This window comes from Colletotrichum gloeosporioides (assembly GCF_011800055.1).
Source record: "Colletotrichum gloeosporioides strain Lc1 chromosome Unknown consensus_38, whole genome shotgun sequence".
NCBI classification, from domain to species: domain Eukaryota; kingdom Fungi; phylum Ascomycota; class Sordariomycetes; order Glomerellales; family Glomerellaceae; genus Colletotrichum; species Colletotrichum gloeosporioides.
This window is the reverse complement of record NW_025544683.1, coordinates 353,179-372,475: the sequence shown is the minus strand read 5'-3', so window position 1 is coordinate 372,475 and position 19,297 is coordinate 353,179. Positions and strand designations below refer to the sequence as shown.

Genomic DNA, 19,297 nt, shown 5'->3' with positions numbered 1-19,297 from the left:
CTCCCGCCCTTGACCAGGAAATTACTCCAGCGCCGCAAGTGGAAGGCTTCTTCTAAATCCCAGATACACTAACACCCTTCATCTACAGAAGGGTAGTCTTGGACAGGGCGTGGCGGAGGTTGAACTTCTTGTTCACCTGCCTCGCAATCACCCTGCTGCCGTTCACAGCCTTGGCCGTGCCGTTGCTAGCAAACCCGTTGTTCGCGAGCTTGTTCACAGTCGTGCGGGGGACCTGTCCAACAGCGCCATCCAGCGCGGTCTCGGCAATGTAGCTGCACAGCTCGACGGGGCTCGTGGGCGCGGAGCCGAGGCCGAGGAAGTACGCGGCCAAACCAGCAATGTGGGGGGAAGCCATGGAGGTACCGGAGATGGTCCTGGTGCGGCCGTTGGGCCAGGTGCTGAGGATGTCGGTGCCGGGCGCAAGGATGTCGACGGAGGCGCCAAAGTTGGAGTACTCGGCGAGGGTGTCGGTCTCGGTGGTCGCGCCGACGGTGCAGACGCTCTCCTCGGAGCCGGGAGACGAGGTGCTCGCGTCCGCAGCCTCGTTGCCGGCGGCGGCGGCGAGGAAATGGCCGGCCTTGACGATGGCGGCGGCGGCCTGGTTGACGGCGTTGGAGGACTGGCCGCCAAGGGACATGTTCACGACGACGCCCTTCTCGCAGCCCTGCTGGCCCGCGGCGTCGGCGGCAACGAAGTCCATGCCGGCGATGACAGCGGAGTTGGTGCCCTCGCCGTTCTGGTCGAGGACCTTGACGGCGAAGAGCTTGGTCTTCTTGGCGACGCCGTAGGTGCGGGAGCCGATGGTGCCGGCGACGTGGGTGCCGTGGCCCTGGCCGTCGGAGTCGTCGTTGTCGGCGTAGTTTGCGAGGAAGGTGGCGCGGCCCTCGAACTCCTGGTTTCAGTTGTTAGCCCGAAAATCATCGACATGACATATGCTCGAGCTGGGTACGTACGGGGTGCTCGACATCGATACCGGTGTCAATAATGTAAGCGCAAGTACCCTCACCAGCGCTGTCGTCGTATCTGTACGTCGTTCCTCCAGGCGAAGAGCTCGAGAGTCTGGCCAGTCCCCACGGGGCGTTGGTCTGGGTAGCGCTGATCGACATGATGGCATCCTGCTCGATGAAGTCGATGCTGGGGTCGTTCTGAAGCGTCTCAATCTCAGAAGCGTTCAGCGTCGACGCAAATCCGCGGAGGTTGTTGGCGAAGTTGTACACATGGTCGGCCTCGGCTGCAAAGGCAGACATGGCGGTCGCCATCGCACCGGCCTCGGCCTCGGGCTTGAGGCGGACAATGTACTTGTCGGCAACGAGCTTGACGTTCATGCCTCGGGGCTTGATGAGGGGCGCGGGCTGGGCGCGGCGGGCGGACGGGGCCGCGAGGGCCGTCAGGGGGAGGAGGGCGAGGAGCGTTGGGAAGTGCATCTTGGCGCTTAGTCAAAACCCACACAGCACACACACGGAAAAAGCAAAAGAAGGACTTGGGATAAAGAGTGGAAGAGAGGGAAAAGAATGAGATTTCAGATCAAGATCGTACAGAGCGGAAAGGTGTTTGTTGAAAAAGAATGTGAGATGTGCGCTGGATGGGAGTTTGGCCTTTGTGGTTCGATGGGTGTCGAAGCCTGGGTGGTTCCATCAACGTCCTCAACATGCGGCAGACCGTCAGAGTCTTATACTCCTGCATGATCATGCATCTAGCCAAGCGAACATCAGAGCGTCCCGGAGCCAGTTCTTTTCTTAGTGTGTCGTGGATTCCCACGGTTCCCCTTCTGGTCCATCATCAAACCCGCTGTTTGTCCAAGTCTGGCAGGTGGGCAGATCAAGATTTCGCTGACGGCTCGCGGCTCCGCGTCTCCTGTTGGACGGAGATGGGGTCATGGATTAAACCGCGGGCCCCGCTATTGGAGCCGATGTTTGAATTAAAGGAAACCAAGGTCAGAACTACCGGGGACCAACCACGGCCACCGAGAGAGCCTCAAGTCGAGACAGCCACCCGTTCGACGGGCTGCCAGCTGCGGCTTGCTTGCGCTGCCGCTGGACGGCATCCATGCACTGTTGCGTTGGCCCCGTTGAAAGTGATGTGTTGTGGTGGGTGAAAAGAGGGTTGGAGGGCTCCGCTTCCATGTCGATCACCGCGCCGGGGGTCTTCGGGCTGCCACCTCCTTGACACGGCAGTGCTTTTTTGCGGATCAGGGCACCACAATCAAATGTTGAGAGAAAGGAGAACGAACAATCGAGAGCGAATGGAGGCTGGAGGCAACAATGTTTGGGCTCGCTCGTTGACAGCCAACAGAGCTGCCGCTGCTGCGCCTTTGCCCAGCAGAGCTCAGTCTCAAACCCCTTCATCGTGCAGGCAAACCGCCCAATGGGAAACATTCAACGACGGTATATCCATTCAGAATTAAGCATGAGCCAGCGGGTCGCCCACGCTGGGACGAACCAATCCGGATATGGGATGGCATCCATGAGATCCAAGAATGGCTCGTTTCAGGGGTTTTGACGCAGCTGATTCGCCACGCTGGAAACGCCGCCAAGGAATTGACCCGATATGCGATCAACATGTCTCACTTCTCCGTCTGGCCAACCAACGTTGCTTATTGGCAAAAACCAGTCGTTCTGAGGGGACGGAAAGAAAGCATGATGGTCTATCTGCTGGTGGGGTTTCGGAGAGAGGCTCGCTCGCCTGCCGGGATCCTGTGTGCCCTGATTGCTCCAGTATTCTGGGCAACCGTTATTGCGATTTTCTCAACTGCTGTGGGGGTCGAAAAGGGCCTCCCTATTTCGGAGTTTCGCTGGAACGACGGGGATCATGTGCATTTCACATGTGGCCAATAGAGGGTTAATGCTTGCACTGAAACCATGACGGAATTACTTGGACGAGCTGAGAGATAGACTCCTCAGAGACATGGTGTCGCAGTTTACGACGTGATGCGATTTTTGGCCGGTCGGAACTTTTGTTATCTCAAGCAACTACCCTGCAACCTTGTTTGCGATCAACGCGGCGTTCCGGATCTTCATTCGTAAGGTTGGGAAATAAGCTTAGCACAGCGCGTGTGCGCGATAATGTTTGACGGGAAGGAACAGAGACGACTGACTCGGTGTTACACCAGCTTATGCGGGCTGCCGCCGCCGAAGGGGCTTGGGAGTTGCCAAGAGAGTGGGATACGAATCTTGATTGATCGCATCTCAGACATCAAACGGGGAGGCTTGACGGCAAATTTCTGCAAGACAGGGACGAACCGGTATTGGAAGGTGTGCTGGATTGGTGAAACCAGCGCGGCACATGATGGAACATTCCGTCGGTGAGGAAACATCGTCATTTGAGGAGGAGGTTATCGCGTTTCTCGAATATTGTCTTGGTAACACAGACTGATCCTGGTATTCCCTGGAAACGCTTTGATATGCCAGGGCAGCATATGATGGAACGGAGATGGTGACTGGACGCAAAGTGCGGCCTTCGGTGGTCTGGAAGATGTCTTAGCAGGTCAAGTCTAGTGGCGATACCTTCCATTCAGCTGTGAGCTTGAAGTCATTGTTTTCGCCTCCAGTGATGCATCCACAATATCTTTGCCGGTAGACAATTATCGTCTTTATTCCCACAAGCTTGAGTTCTGTTTCCGATGCAAGGCATATAGAAATCACTCGGCGCTCGGCGACGTGATCACAATAAATTTCAGTGGCTACGGTCGCAATGTCTTGAGAAACAGATGTAGCTCAACTCTCCGTCACTACCCGTATCTATATAAATTCAAATGATTGCGACTAGTCGTAACGTTCATGTTAACCACGGTTCAACTGTCTTCATGCACCGTGATTTCGACGCGGAGGACTCCCGGAACATCTGTTCATCTGTTGTTAGACTGGGTCAATGCTTGCCAAGGATCGTCACACGGCAATTGCACATTGCAATCAAATCAGTTGTAGCTATTATGATGCCCAGAACACACGCAGAGGCGATGGGGTTTCAAAGCACACCACCGGCACGACGTCAACATTTACTATGTGAAGATGAAAAAAGAAGTAAATAGCAAATCGGCGGATTGGCCAGATATTCAGCCGTTCCAAACAATTTTGTGGAATGATGGAGACGGTCCTACCTGATTATCGTGTTATTATTATTGGAATCAGGTAAAAGTGGCGTAAAACGTACTAAAAAGGTGGTAATATTATGATTAGTGGGCATTCTCCTTCTGCAGGCTTTAACGACTCAAATAAAGTCACCGTTGACTATGTAATTGTGCCAACCTGTTGTTCAGATGCGGCCGGATCACCTGCCGCTCTGAGGTCGCGCAATCCGGGATGTTCTCGTTCGTCGATCCTAGAAATAGCGAATTGCTCTCTACACTGAATCCTGGGATGAACCGGTGATGAGACTGTTCCTAGGGCTCAATGTGTACTATCCACGGTTAGTCCGCCGTTCTTATGATTAGGAGTACATCAAGGGGTATCGGATGACTGATCGGGCAGTACTCGTTGATGGCTTCTATTTCCTAGGGTTCTGCGCATGGCAGAACCCCAGCTTTCCCAGAACCCAGGACTTCACAATCCTACTCAGCTTATCATGGTAGAAACGGTGATTTTGTTCGTTAGCATGGCAATGAGGCGCATTAGATTAAAGAGAGCTGTAGCCTTGGTGGCTTAGAAAGGGGCTCGACTTTGAGGCGCTAGACATGATGTCCAATAAATACAATGAAGTTGTGACCGCAGCTGACGAGACCGCGTAGATTTAGAGTTCTCAGATAGTTCAATCATTGCCAGCCCGATTGCTTGGTATTGTGCCGTCTTCAGGATGCGAAACTGCTCACAGGCCTCACAATGCCCCGGGTGGGGGTTTCAGCAACCGCTGTCATCCGTTTCTCCCTCAGAATGTCGCCGGCGGAAAGTATAAATTCCAGTTACCTATGTCGACCAAGTGCAAAAACATTCATTGGCTGTTATACTTTAAGTCTCGCCTCACATCTCATCTTGAGTTCTTCACCAACGTTTCAGTGCTGGACACATTTAAGAAGTGGCCCGCAAGAATTTCCAGACGATCGTTACTTTCGCCAACACTCTCTCTCACCCGACGAAGATGGAAAAGCTTGAAGACACGGGGGCGATCCACGTTCCTTTCAAAGAGCCGCTCGACAGGATACGCGGATGGTTTTCCGGAGCATGGTCTCTCAAATCGCATTACAGCTTTCTCGAAGGCAACGACATGTACTCACCGACCGAACTGCCGCTTGACGAAACGGAGCGATTACCGCCCCTCTCGAGAGCCTCAATAGGATGGCGGCCCGTCAGCCCACAGCGCCTGTTTTGGTTGATATTACCATCGTATGTCGCTCGCGCATTCGGCCGCGGCACGGCAGACGCAACTATCCCGGCCCCGAACAGTACATCGTATTTGAATGGCCTTCGCGGCATTGCATCGCTCATCGTTGTACTTCAGCATACTATAGACGGAGATGTAAGTGACTTGGAGCGCCGTTCCCTTTGTTGAGCCAAGCACCGACGATTGCCTATGGGTGTGAGACCCTGGTTTTCGAAAGTTGACTTACAATGGCGTGTAACCAGTATTCAATCGTCCACCACGCCTGGGGCGAAGACGAGGAAAATCGCTACTTTATCCAGCTGCCGTTCGTTCGCCTCATACATAGTGGAGTATTTATGGTATCGGTCTTCTTCGTCATCAGCGGATTTGCTCTTACATACGGGCCCTTGAAAAAGTCCCATGCGGGACAAGGCGCCACTGCCATCACTTCTTTCCCGTCTAGCATTTTTCGCCGTCCGTTCCGGCTCTTCCTCCCCACCATACCTATCATCGCGATCTCGACCGCCTTAATTCCTTTCAACGCATTCTACGCTCTCAACAGCTTCGAGCCTATGGAGCCTGTCGCCCTCGGTCTCTGGGGCCATCTGTACTACATGTGGTGGACATTAATAACTATCATCACCTCCGGCTCAGCCAACACAGTCATGCCCCAGGGCTGGACTTTGGCGGCCGAGTATCAAGGATCGTTACTTGTGTTTCTATCCTGTTTGGCCTTTCTCAAAATGGCGCCCCTGGTGCGGATGTCATTTACCGTCTTACTTCTGAACTACTTCTTCTACCTACGAAACTCGTACTCCTGCCTTTTTCTCGCAGGCATGCTCATTGCCGACTTTCGACATATACGGGCAAAGATGCCAGGCTTACCGATAATGGCACGCAAGATCATTACCATCACATCATGGCTACTGCTTCTGCCCATTATCTTTCTGGGCTGCTGGCCGATGCATGGTAACGCCTTCGCGGCCCCTGGATATTCGTGGTTTATCGAGTTTGACACGTATGGCTTTGGACCGCAAACCTTCTTCCAAGCCACATGTGCTGTGGCTCTGGTGGTAGTGTTGGAAAATTTACCTCCTTTACAGCGTCTTCTCAATACCAAGCTGGTATTATACCTGGGAGAGATCAGTTACAGTCTCTATCTGGTTCATTGGGGGTGTGGCAAGAACTTCCTCACTTACGGCCTCAAACTCGAGATGATAGAAGCCGGGTATAGCCTGATCGCGTCATGGGGTTCACTTTTTGTTATTACAATGGTGTTATGTTTTTGGCTAGGGGATGTCCATTGGCGCCTGATTGACCAGAAATCAGTGCGATTCTCACATTGGCTGAGCAGGAGTCTCGGCATATAGCGAGCGATCTTTGAAGACATGGTCCCCCTGAAATCATAATAGATATCAATTATACCTGAGCTAGATCATGAACGAAGCTCCTTAGCCTCTTACGAAACAGCAATTAGTGTAATAGTGGAATGAGGCTGTGCTCTCATGTGCCCACCTTCTCGCCCTACATGTAAGCTCATCTCATGCATCATTATACTAACTGAAATTCAAAAAAGTGTACAATGAGGAGCCGGGTAAGCCAGTGGCATCTTAAAAATAGAGAAGACGGTACACGTTACCAAAACGGTTTGAGGTACGTCGACATATTGGGACTTGCAGTCGGTAGACTGGGCAAGCCGCAATCCACGCTCCTCCACACGGAGTAGTCCGGTGGCGTGGCGTGGGACTCCGAGCCAAGAATATGACTGCCAAAAGGGACTCGCCAAGGATATTAGCCTGAATACAAACTCATCGCGTGCACTTCGTTGAAAGTTTGAAAGTCCGAATGTGTGATAATGTCGGCCGAACTACAGCGGCACACGGGGGATTAGGAGACCAATTCATCACCAATCCGTCAACCTCGCGTCGAAATAAGCCGACAGGACTGTTCTCACTAATCAAGAATCTCGGGAGGTATTCTGTGAAGACATGCATGAAATCCCTTGAAAGAAATTTCTCTCTGCGGCACATAAATAGATACTATTATAAACAATGCAATTACAAGTAGTTGGCCTTATGGGGTAGCCACGTTCTTTCGCTTGCTACAATCAATCATGACGGTCTCGATCTCCAGAGTCTCATTTGAACACCATCCCATCGCCCTTGGAATCGGGGAAGACAAGCCACGTATCTCCTGGCGCTTCGATGGCCTAGAGCAAAACTGGACTCAGAATGCGTACCAGATCGAGGTCAAACGCCAGGGGTCATCCAGCATTCACGGCTCTGAGTCCTCTGACTCTCTCTTTGTCCCGTGGCCACAGTCACCCCTCGCATCAGCCGAACGGGCTGCTGTTCGAGTGCAAGCCTTCGGTGGTGTAGGAAATTCGTCGACTCCGTGGTCTGATTGGGTTACCGTCGAAACCGGCCTCTTGACCCAGAACGATTGGTCTAGCGCGGTGCCCATCGCTGCCGATCGAGAGACTGAGGTCGACGGGCCCAAGAGACCAATCTACTTCCGAAAGTCATTCAGTCTCAGCAACGCAACTAGATCCAAGATCAAGTCCGCGCGACTCTACATCACCGCTCTTGGTCTATACGAAGCTGAAATCAACGGAAGGCGTGTTGGAGATCATGTCATGGCGCCAGGATGGACTTCATACAATTTCCGCCACGTCTACAACACCTACGATGTAACCGACCTACTGAAGCCAGGCCAGAATGGCATCGGTATACTTGTTAGCGAAGGCTGGTTTTCTGGCATTCTGACCGCTGCGGGGAACTACCGCAACAATTATGGCGACACTCTGGGCGTCCTATCTCTGCTTATCGTAACGCTTGCTGATGGAACCAATATCAAAGTGGCCACGGATAATAGTTGGCAGGCTAGCGAAGGGCCCCTGACCAGCTCAGAGATCTATAACGGTGAGATCTATGACGCGCGGCTTGAGGATAAGATTCGCGGCTGGTCAACTGGAGATTTCAATGGCAGCAACTGGCTGGCAACGAAGAAACTCTCTCCTTTGAAGGGCAAGCTTATGCCTTTGGATGGGCCACCAATCAGAAAGGTGCAGAGCATCCATCCCAAGCAGGTGTTTTTGTCGCCTTCTGGGAAGACGTTGGTGGATTTTGGACAGAACCTGGCAGGATGGGTCAAGTTATCAGTCAAAGGACCCGCATTCTCGGAGACGATAAACATCACCCTTCACCACGCCGAAGTCTTGGACAAGGGTGAGCTCGCCCTCCGACCGCTGAGACGCGCCAAAGCTACTGATACTCTGATTCTTGACGGCAATTCCAACCAGACGCGGACCTGGGAGCCTCGGTTTACGTATCATGGCTTCAGATACGTTCAGGTGGATGGCTGGCCTGCAGAAGTTCCTCTTGATGAACACACCATTCAAGCAGTCGTCGTTCACAGCGACATGGAGCGCACGGGCTGGTTCAAGTGCTCTAACGGACTATTAAATCAGTTCCACGAGAACGTCGTCTGGTCCACTAAGGGGAATTTCTTCGGCATTCCGACCGATTGTCCCCAAAGGGACGAACGCCTCGGCTGGACTGGCGACGCTCACGCCTTTGCGCCAACAGCCAACTACCTCTTCGACACTTCCGGCTTCTGGAGGGGCTGGCACAGAGATATCTGGTCGGAGATGCAGAGACAAGACACCATGTACGTGCCGTATTTCGTTCCGGTCATTCCACCGGAGATAGACACCAAAGCGTGGAATCCTTCAAAACCCTCAGCGCTGTGGGGCGATGTTGCCGTTGCCGGGCCCTTCAATCTCTACCAAGCATACGGCGACCTCGGAATGCTGCAAGAACAATACAACCAATCCCAAGCATGGATGGACAAGGGAGTCCCTCGAGACTCCCAAGGACTCTGGGCAAAGAACTCTTACCAATTCGGAGACTGGTTGGATCCCAAGGCACCAGCCAGCAATCCCGAGAAAGGGACCACTAACAAGTATTTGATCGCGGACGCATACTTGATCAGAATGACGGAGCTGATAAGCATTATGTCGACGGCATTGAGCCTCGGTGATAAGGCTGAGGCATACAAGAGACAACGCCTGGGGCTCATCGAAAGCTTTCGAGAGACTTGGATGTCGAATGGCACTATGCCCAATCGGACGCAGACTGCATACGCGCTTGGTCTCGACTTCGGAATCTTCAACGAAGAACAGCACAGCAGAGCCGTCAGCACGTTGAAGAGCATAGTAACCGAGAACAACTACCTTGTTGGGACAGGCTTTGCAGGGACGTCATCCTTAGGCCCAGCATTGTCGAGAAACGGAGCGGCTGATGATTTTTACCGTATGTTGTTGCAAACTCAGGTGCCGTCTTGGCTCTATCAGGTCGTCATGAACGGAACAACGACATGGGAGCGATGGGACAGTATGCTGGCTGACGGAGCAGTCAATCCCGGAGCTATGACAAGTTTTAATCATTACGCCTTTGGATCCGTATCTAACTGGATACATGAGACCATCGGGGGTGTGGCTCCTGCCGAACCCGGATGGAGAAAGATTCGGATTGCTCCGGTGCCTGGGGGAAACATCACATACGCCAGCTCGAACTTCATCAGCCCTTATGGTGAAGTGCGGGTGAAGTGGGACATTGATGACAACAAGGACTTCCACATGGAAATCGAGGTTCCTCCAAACGCAAGAGCTGAAGTTACTTTGCCAGGGGCTAATTCGACTACTAAGGAGGTTGGATCTGGACGATACACATTTCATCAGTCTACCAGCCGTTAGCTAGCTTGAACATAGAGTTCTTATCCTTTGTGACTGTGGCAATCTTCAACAATGCTCTGTTTTTCTTGAGGTCAAAACTTGTTTCATGTTATCAACGAAATTTGATGACCCAATCCTCTTCATCTTCCTCTTCATCTTCCTCTTCAAGAATGGGCTCTGCTCTCCGGGGAAGATCATGCCCAAGCCTTTGGAAATGCATGAGGGCAGCCTCGCCTCTCGTACAGGTCGCGCCCTCTTCCCGCCACGTCACACCTGGGATGGGAGGACCCCAAAACTGGCCCGGCCCTAGCCCCGCAGTTAGCACGCGCTCAAGATGGTCCGCGGAAAGCCGCAACATGAACAAAGCTCGCGCCGGGTCCAGGTGATTTTTGCAAGCCTGCAAGATTTCCACAACGTGGCAGGGCATGGCGGGCTTGGCGAGCTCGTTGGGCACTGGTCCGATGACATCTTCGACGAACGGCCTGATGTCTTCTCTGAGATCGTGTAACACCCAGAACGCTTGAGCATGAAGAACGAAGAAAGGGAAGGACACTTGGTAGGCCTCATATTCCAGTGCGTTGGAAAGGTCGATGATCACGCTGGCAGGGTCCATGGCCTCAGGATGTACCGGCTTCCTGGCAGCTTTGCCGTTGGCCTTGGTTTTCTTTGGCTTTTCTGGCGTCTTCGAATCCTCCTCTGCAGGGAAGTGAAAACGCTCGGGGATGATCTCATAGACATCCTCAAGTCTCCAGGCACCTGGTCCCGTTCGTCCGTAGTCGGCGACGTATCTGTCATAGAACGCCATCCAAGTCGGGGTGTTGAGTTGGATCAAACGGTGGTATACATCTTGAAAGACCTTGGTCCGAGTTTTGCCTCGTCGCTTGGAAGGATCCATGAAACTTGTGGCCGACACGCCAAGCTGCATCATGAGACTCTTGGCATACTCTTTCATCTCTGACGGGACTTTGCCCCCGATGAAGAATTGAGAGGGCCCGAGTAAAGCCATGGCTGCTTCTAGATCAGGCCAAGGCTGCTGGAGTTGCCCTTCAGCCTGCACAGCGTTATACAGATGCATGGCGCAGAGAATTGATCGGGAAACGTTCGCAGAATGAATACCTGTGCGATACATGGTGAACCGGTACGCGTAAAGAAGCAGGCCGCATGCGATGGGATGTCTTTTCCAAAAGCCATGTTTCTCTGGTTTGGCCGCGCTTCGAAGCTTTTTCTTCTTCTGCAAAGCCAGCTTGGCCATGTAGATGGGATCCTCTTGTAGTTCTAGACAGCCTGTGGCCACTTCTCTCATCTCGTGATCATACTCGTCGAACTCTTCGAACACGTCCAAAGTAGTCAGCACCCGATAGTACTCGCTGAACTGATCACACAGCTTCTGCATGATATCCAGCATCTCGTCTTTCGGCTTAGAGATCTTTTTGCCGAGATAGTGATGAACATCAAGCAGCACCTGTGACGCGAAGGCCAGGTAGAAGGGTATCTTCCCAGTTTGACGAGCCTCCCTTAGGCCGCGCAGTAGGTTGTCTTCGATAACATGTGGCCATTCTATCAACCCGGAAGGATCTTTCTTTCCTAGATGGTCGTCAATGAATGCGAGATCCTCAAACACATGCTTGAGAATGTCGCGGTCGCGGTCGAACTTCGGGATCCCCTTCCGTGCCATGACATCCTTCATATTGTCGAGGTTAACAGGCTCAATGGGTTTCTTATTCGATTCCAACCCCGGTAGTACCTCGCTGAGGATACTGAGCGTGTTCAAAAAGCTCTCCCTGCCGCCGATGTAGAACAAGTCGTCTACACTGTCATCAATTCTGAGGCCAAGCTCTGGTGCGTCGGTGTTTCCAGGCGTCAAAGACCAGGATACGATCAGGTCGCAAAGCATGTAATGCTTATTCTTCAGCGCTCCGTAGAAACCATTCTTTTGCGACTCGAGTACCGGGAACACGTCGTCAATCATATGACGTGCCAAGTCGAACCCGGTGTTGGAGGCAACTGCCACAGCCGCCAAGTCCGCATCGGACCCATCGTTGTAGTTTATCCACATGGCTTTGATCGCACCCCGAACATTGATAAGATCCTTCCATAGGAGGTCCAGGATGAACAAGGCGTCCGTGTCAGACATAGTATCTTCGGCCTCGTAAACAACCTTCGGTTTTTCAATGTCCGGAGCGTCGAGGAAGTCCTGAGAGGGCTCATCTACAGACAACCCTTCGAATTTGTTGGAGAGATTTGTCTCGACAGACTTGGCTTCTGGAGTCATGAGCGGTCGAAGAACGTCGCGAACCTGCTCGAGAATGCCGATGAAATAATTGTGGCTCATGTCGGACTCTGGGTTTCGTTTGTTCTTGATGCCAGCTAGCTTCGAACTGAACTCCTTTCGCAGCCGAATGACCCGATTAATGGCAATTGCGAACACTCCGGGCACCTTAGCCTTTTCGCTCTTTGAGGTGGATATGAATTGAGCCAGCGGGATGTACTCCGCAACGACAACGGTGTATTTCTTCGGGCCACTTTGTTCACCACTGTCGGCGGCTTTCCCGGACTTCTTCGGCTTCTTCTTGCCCTTCGAGTTCTTGCCGCCTTTGCTCTTCGACTGGCTGGTTGAGCTGGTCTGGGCGGAGGCTGAGGCTTCGCCCCCAGCGGCAACCTCGGAGAGCAGGTCCGCAGGATATCCACATGTTTTTGCGGTTGTAGCCAGCCACGACGCGACAATGTTGGTGTCTCTTTTATACTGTTGGTAGACACTCTTCAGTCCAACTGGAGGCATGGTGTTATATGGTCGGGACTTTCTCCCGGCGACAGCGACCCTTGACCACGAAACAGATCGCTGGAGGTGTGGAATGAGGGTCGCGCTGGGCAGATTTGGGCGGACTTGGGCGGGGTAGTGATTAACGCGTTTTTCTCCACACACTATCAGCGGGGCTTGACCTCTGACGCGGACAGAGACCAATGATGTTGCGGGATTGGAAGAAAAAAACAATGTCAAGCTTGTTATCGCGCAGTGCGGCTGAACTTTCAATTACTGCAGTCAAAAATTGCGACTCCTTCCTCCATAGATGTGGCGTGAAGCTCGATCGTAACCGGAAAATGTGGTACCTGAGCGGGATTGGCGGGGTGGAAGATGAGAACGGAAACGGCAAACCTCAACGCACTAGAGACGAAAACGGCAGAGGCTGGCAACCTCATTTTCGACATTGCATCAGGCATTTATCGACATCAAAGCGGAAGAAAAACTCGTTACAGTCTTGATTTAGATGAAAGGAAGCATCGAAACTGTTTTTGCGATGGCTGAGGTAAGGACAGTTGTTGTTTGTAAATGAGTGTGATGATTGACATGAAGAACAGTTGCTGGGTGTCTCAGTGGAATAACAGTTGGTGTTGAGATGAGTAGACATTCATCTCATCTCTCTGTTAGACTGAGCGACCTTTGACCGGATGTTGACGTGCCGGGCTGTGAAATTGGGCATTAATAGTTGGAGACAGCTATGGCTAGCGTCTCCGCAAGTGCAATCAGATTAGCAAACTATTCAAGTTAACTAGTTAAAATAAGGCTATCTCTATCCCTTAAGTAGTTAATTCAACCCCCTCTAATTAAATTAACTAATTTAATATCTTATAATCTAGTTAATAAGAGGCTATAGATTAGTTAGAGCTCTATTTATTTAAGTATACTTAATTATTAAAATATACTACTATTACTAACCCCTTAATTACTATATATTCTAATAAGGCTTTTTAGAATACCTTTATAATATTAGTTAGTAATTAATCTTTCTTAAAATCTCTAGAGGGATAGAAGTAATTATAGTAAATTAAATAGTATAAGTATTATTAAGATTAAATACTATTTATAAAAAATATTTAGTATTTTATCTTATTTTTATTATTTATATATATTATTACTTTTATTATCTTTAAACTAAAGATATCTACTACTACTACTACTTTATTATTAACTACTAATATATATACTATCTTAGGTATTTTATACTTCTAAATCTCTTTATAGATTATAAATACTCTTACTATTATTATCTCTCTAAATCCTATAATTAATAACTTTATATAGATTATTATAAGTAATAAGAGGTATATACTTAAAGTATAGCTATTATAAAAATAAAAGTAGAGTTAATTTAATTAGATTTAAAATTATAATACCTTCTTTATTAAGGTTATTTAAAGTTATATTAAGAGGTTTTTCTAGAGTTATAATTAATATAACTTAAAAAGTAGCCTAAAAGTTTTTAGTATTACTATTATATTTACTTTTATAGAATACTTACTTTAGTATAATTATCTTAGTTTTCTCTTTATATTAATTATACTTTAATAATACTAAAATACCTATAATATATATAAGATCTCTTTTTACTTAAATAAAGACTTTAATAGTACTACTCCTTTATTATTAGTATATATATTAACTCCTCTATTACTAAAGAGGCTTTAATTTAGTAATTTAAATATCTTAAAAACTAAAGTAATAACTCTATATAATCTCTATATAGTTATTATTATCTCTATTAATCTCTCTTTCTCTTATTTTAAGAATACTTATTTCTAATAAGTACTATAGTATTATAATATAAAGATTACTAATAAGGTATTATAAAGGTATATATCTATTTATAACTATCTAAATAATATTTATTAATATAAAAAGGAGTTATTAATAATAAAACTTTATTTAGTAGCTTTAAAAATCTATTTATTATTTAATCTATAGTTATCTCTAAATATTTATACTTTTATAGCTATTACTTATTATTTTATTAATAAATATAGAACTTTATAATCCTACTTTCTAGTTTTCTATTAATATTATAGTAATTATAATAATATTACTCTCTTAGAGACCCTTATTAATATTATTAACTAATACTAGATTTAGGATTAGATTAGGGTAGTAATCTCTAATAATACTATAATTAATAATAGCTATCTCTAGGCTTTCTATTAAAACCTTAACTTAGAGATAATAGAAATAGATATAAAAGCTTAATATATATAGTATTATAGCTATATTTTTAATCTTATAACCTAAGTATTCCTCTTTAATACTAATAAGGGGACTCTTAAGACTAAATTAGATTATTACTAATTAATAGATTAATATAAAAAGGATCTTAAGTTTTAATAGAAGATTAACTTTATTAACTAGCTCTATAATATTATTAAGTTTATTTAATTATTACTATAATATTATAAATAGTATTAAAAGGCTTTAGTAGATATTAATAAAAACTTTAGGGACTTCTAAATCTTCTTAGAGTTATACTAAGAGGCCTTTTTTATCTTAAATAATAATACCTAATAGAATAGTATATATTTATAATTTAGAGAGCTATAAAGAAGAAGATAGAGATCTAAAGTTTTATATTATTAAGTAATAATAATATAAATATTAAATAATATATCCTAAAAGTAGACCTTCTCTCTTTAAATAACTAAAAAGTATTAGCTAAAATAGGTATAATTTTAGAGCTTTTTTATTATTAAATAAAGAGATATAAGGGATAAGGTATTAGTAATAGTTATAATTAACTTTAAGAAGTTATAATAAGTACTAAATATCTTCTTTCTTATCTACTAAACTAGAAAATATATTATAAAACTATAATCTCTCTATTTACTAATAATAATCTTAAGGATTACTTATAGTAATTATAGTTATATTTAGGCTAAGGTTATTACTATTAATTTTATATATAAGCCCTCCCTATTTATATTTATAAAAACTAAGTATTATTAGTTTTATAATTAGCTTTATAATTTAATTTACTTAATAAGAGATAGTAGGTCTTCCTCTATAGTAGTATTAAATAAGCTTAATAGAAGTTATAAGAGTACTATAAGTTAATAGGAGACTTATTACTCTTTTTTATAATAATTATTCTATATCTATTATTTAGTATATTATACCTATATAATACTTAGTAAGAAAATTACTAAAAAAAGTAAGTTAATAATACTTTTAATAGCTTTATAAACTACTTTAATAAGTAGTATTATAAAGAATAGCTAGAGGATATATTAGTTAAATTAGAAGTAATATTAATATAATATCTTATTAATCCTAAAATTTAAAGTAATAATAATATTTACTTTTAGTAATAAGTTAATAACTAGTATTATTAAATACTACTTTAAGTTAATAAACTTAATATTTTCTTTTAGAAGTCTCTAGAAGTTATTAATAACCTTATTATATAGTAGCCATAGTAGTTAGAGATATTCCTAGTACTCTACTAGCTTACTATTAATATCTTCACTATATTAGTAATATCTACTAACTATAAGAGGGCTTTTAATTAAGCTAAGTTAACCTTTACTTTATAGAGGTTTATAATAAACTTTAATACTATAGAGAATCTCTAACTAGTAAAGAACTAACTAAAAAAAGGGGTTATACTACTTAATAATAACTTTAGGTTATTAGGATTATTATAAATTTTTTTATATAGCTATAATATATTTTTATATAGCGATTAATTTATTTTAATTATAATTAGTCTAATTAATTAAAAACACTAAAAAAAGTAGCTAATTCAGCAAGTTAGGGGGTTAAAATTGACTTGATTGCACTTGCGGAGACGCTGGCCATGGCTGATTGTCTAGTAGGTGTAGCAGAAGATGTCGTTCTGAACCCACATGACATCTTCAACGGTTGGAACAGAGTCGACCCAGCCGTCAACCATAGACAAGACATCCGAAAGAGAACCCTCAACAGAGGAATCGTTCTGGTATCTGTTGCCACTGTACTCAGTGAGTCTGCTGCTGTTGGCAGACTGCCACTCCCACCAAACTCGGTCAATGGCTCCGTGGTGCAGGAAGAAAACGGGATCTTGATATTTTCGAAATTAGTTGCAATCTTCTCCAAGTAGTCGATGAGGTTTAACTCACCATTGGGGGAATAGTTGTTGGCCATGTCTCCAGCTATGGCAGCATGTCCGCCTCTGTGGACCCCGCTCTCAATACCAGGGCGGAAGGCAGAGTATGAAGAATATTCGAGAGTGGTGTTGACTTCAGACGGCGAGTTGTATTGTTCAAGCACAGACATGTCGAACTCGCGTTGAAGGCAGTGGTTGTCAGGGGTCGAGACATTGAAATCCACAAACGGTCCAGATGCAATGCAAAGGGTCGACTCGTCTCCATCACCACCAAACCCGGTATCGGCGTGGAAGACGGGGGAGGAAGCGCCGTCAGCGTAGTCGAGAGTCCTGTCCCAGTATGGGACGGCGCTGTCGTAGTTGCAGTCATTCTGCAGAGCTTGCTCGAAGAGCCAAAGGAACCATCTGTGCCTGGGAAGGAATGAACAAACGAAGTGAACTGGTCAACTGGTCAGCCCCAACTGTCATACAAAGAGTTCTTCACCCACTTTCAGAATCCAACTGTCTATGGACGTTCGCAAAGTCATCGTAAAGACTGGCCGAGCCCGAGTCCGAGGACAAACGGGACGGGTTGTCTTTGAGACACTTGACAGCCTCAATGTAGGAGGACTTCTGGTCGTCGGAAAGATCACGCCATTCAACACGAGTGGTTGGGTTGGAGCAGGACTGGCGCTTGATGGCCAGACCGTTGGCAGTAGCCAGTAGAGATGAAAAGGCAACGATGAACTTCATGTTGAGGGGTGCTAAACGATTGACTCAAAGGCGAATGCTGTAGTTGAGAACGAGTGATGGTGATGATGATGTGTTGATGGTGGTGAAAATCATTTCCGATCAAACGTCTGGCTTAAGTCTTTTATACCCATCAATACCTAAGAAGACTCACATTACAGCCTCGATCAATGTGTCAACCCGCCGAGTGACAGATCTCCCATGATCCATTCTGAGTGCCTCCACAACTTCGTGCAGTCCGGAAAAGATTGAGCCTACGTATGCTATCCCTCACAGACGCGCCATATCGGCAAAGATGAGGCCGCGCATTGCATCACCATCGATGTGACTATGCAGCTGACCGAAGCCTCCTGATAATAGTTGACGTACTCCACCAGTCCAGACATCGCCTTGCCACGAGGATCACGATACTGTGCGATATCACAGCTAGAGCCTTGTGGCATAAGACAGATTACGTGTTCCATGCCAGTCCAGCTTAAACAGAAGACTTATCACCGCTACTATCACTTCACCCAGCCATCGGGCTGTACACACTGAGCATGCCCAGACAATTGACGTCGTAAAGAAGATGGGCCGTCTGTCACTGACCCCTACCTACAACCATTATTTTGCGTCCGTAAATAAAGCCCATGATGCATGTCACAAGGGCTTGCCATATTCAAATCATGTCTCCTACTGGCTCTCATCTCCGTCACTGTAACTGTGATCTGGAGGTAGCACGGCGAACTACATACACCAGTAAGGTAGCTATGTAGTGGCATTCCGTACAGGGCGGTCTGTGCAAGAGCAGAGGCTTGCTGCATTCGTATAGGTAGGTATAGAACGCGCGTTAGTCCTCAGGAGATTCAATGACTAAGTTATAGTGGCAGATTATAAACAGCCTTGTCAAGTGCGGAGAGACCTTCTTGGCTATAAGCACCCCTGGGAGACGTGATCATCCAATGAGCCTCGATATGACCGTCATGACGACGACCCCTTTGCTGCGAGCATCGATCCTTGCTTCTTGGGTATGCACACTACTGTCTGCCAACTGCGTCGCCCTTACTGCACGTCTGCCGAATTCCCCTGGCAACCCTTTTTGTCTGCATCAATTTTGTGATCTTCCTGCGCTTTTAATCCTTCAATTTATATGAAAAGGATTGGAATGATTTTTTGCAGATGTCTTTTGTGAAAAGAACCAACATGGAGTGTTGAGAAAAGTAAGTGTGGCGGCTTTAGCCAAATGGGTAAGTTTTCCGACACTGGCAAATTTTCCGAAACATGATGTTCATATTCGTACGCTCAACTGAAAACCGCAGTGCTCCATCTTCTGAGACCAATCTAAGCTGAGCAGGCTAGCCTTGTGGAACATCGATCCCCTTGCGAGGTTGCGTAAGTTGTCTCCGCAGTACGGAGGTCTATTACGTCCCGGTGAGGCTCGCCGTAACGTTGCCACTTTTGACAACTGCTGTCATTCAACCCCTGCCTGTCACAGGTTGGGGGTATCGAAAAGTAGTATCATGGAAAAGGAAGTAAGTCCTCGCAAAAGATATATAGTAGCATACATTGTCTTCATCGCCCCAAGCTTTACAATCAGCACCCGGTCGTTACCCTCTACTACTCTGAATCCTGCGCATTGAACCACTGTGCTTCGCTC

General features: G+C 46.7%; 5 protein-coding genes across 5 annotated transcripts; 2 read left to right on the top strand and 3 right to left on the bottom strand.

Moving 5' to 3' along the window:
- Nucleotides 1-82: 82 nt before the first annotated feature.
- Nucleotides 83-1,424, bottom strand: GCG54_00013638 (Proteinase T; the record flags this gene model as incomplete). Its single annotated transcript, XM_045413489.1, has 2 exons — nt 83-892; nt 954-1,424. The coding sequence occupies 2 exons, from the start codon at nt 1,422-1,424 to the stop codon at nt 83-85; spliced, it is 1,281 nt and encodes a 426-aa protein (XP_045265123.1).
- Nucleotides 1,425-5,070: 3,646 nt separating this feature from the next.
- GCG54_00013637 (uncharacterized protein) lies at nt 5,071-6,662 on the top strand (the record flags this gene model as incomplete). The annotated part of the gene is made up of 2 exons (XM_045413488.1): nt 5,071-5,448; nt 5,556-6,662. The coding sequence occupies 2 exons, from the start codon at nt 5,071-5,073 to the stop codon at nt 6,660-6,662; spliced, it is 1,485 nt and encodes a 494-aa protein (XP_045265122.1).
- A 743-nt stretch (nt 6,663-7,405) lies between these two features.
- On the top strand, nt 7,406-10,048 carry GCG54_00013636 (uncharacterized protein; the record flags this gene model as incomplete). The annotated part of the gene is made up of 1 exon (XM_045413487.1): nt 7,406-10,048. The coding sequence occupies one exon, from the start codon at nt 7,406-7,408 to the stop codon at nt 10,046-10,048; it is 2,643 nt and encodes an 880-aa protein (XP_045265121.1).
- A 91-nt stretch (nt 10,049-10,139) lies between these two features.
- GCG54_00013635 (uncharacterized protein) lies at nt 10,140-12,806 on the bottom strand (the record flags this gene model as incomplete). The annotated part of the gene is made up of 1 exon (XM_045413486.1): nt 10,140-12,806. One exon carries the CDS (start codon nt 12,804-12,806, stop codon nt 10,140-10,142), a length of 2,667 nt encoding a protein of 888 aa, XP_045265120.1.
- A 3,850-nt stretch (nt 12,807-16,656) lies between these two features.
- On the bottom strand, nt 16,657-17,673 carry GCG54_00013634 (Polyphenol oxidase B; the record flags this gene model as incomplete). The annotated part of the gene is made up of 3 exons (XM_045413485.1): nt 16,657-16,886; nt 16,946-17,371; nt 17,421-17,673. Coding segments are annotated over 3 exons (909 nt in total), but the record flags the coding sequence as incomplete, so codon positions are not given.
- Between the last annotated feature and the right edge of the window lie 1,624 nt (nt 17,674-19,297).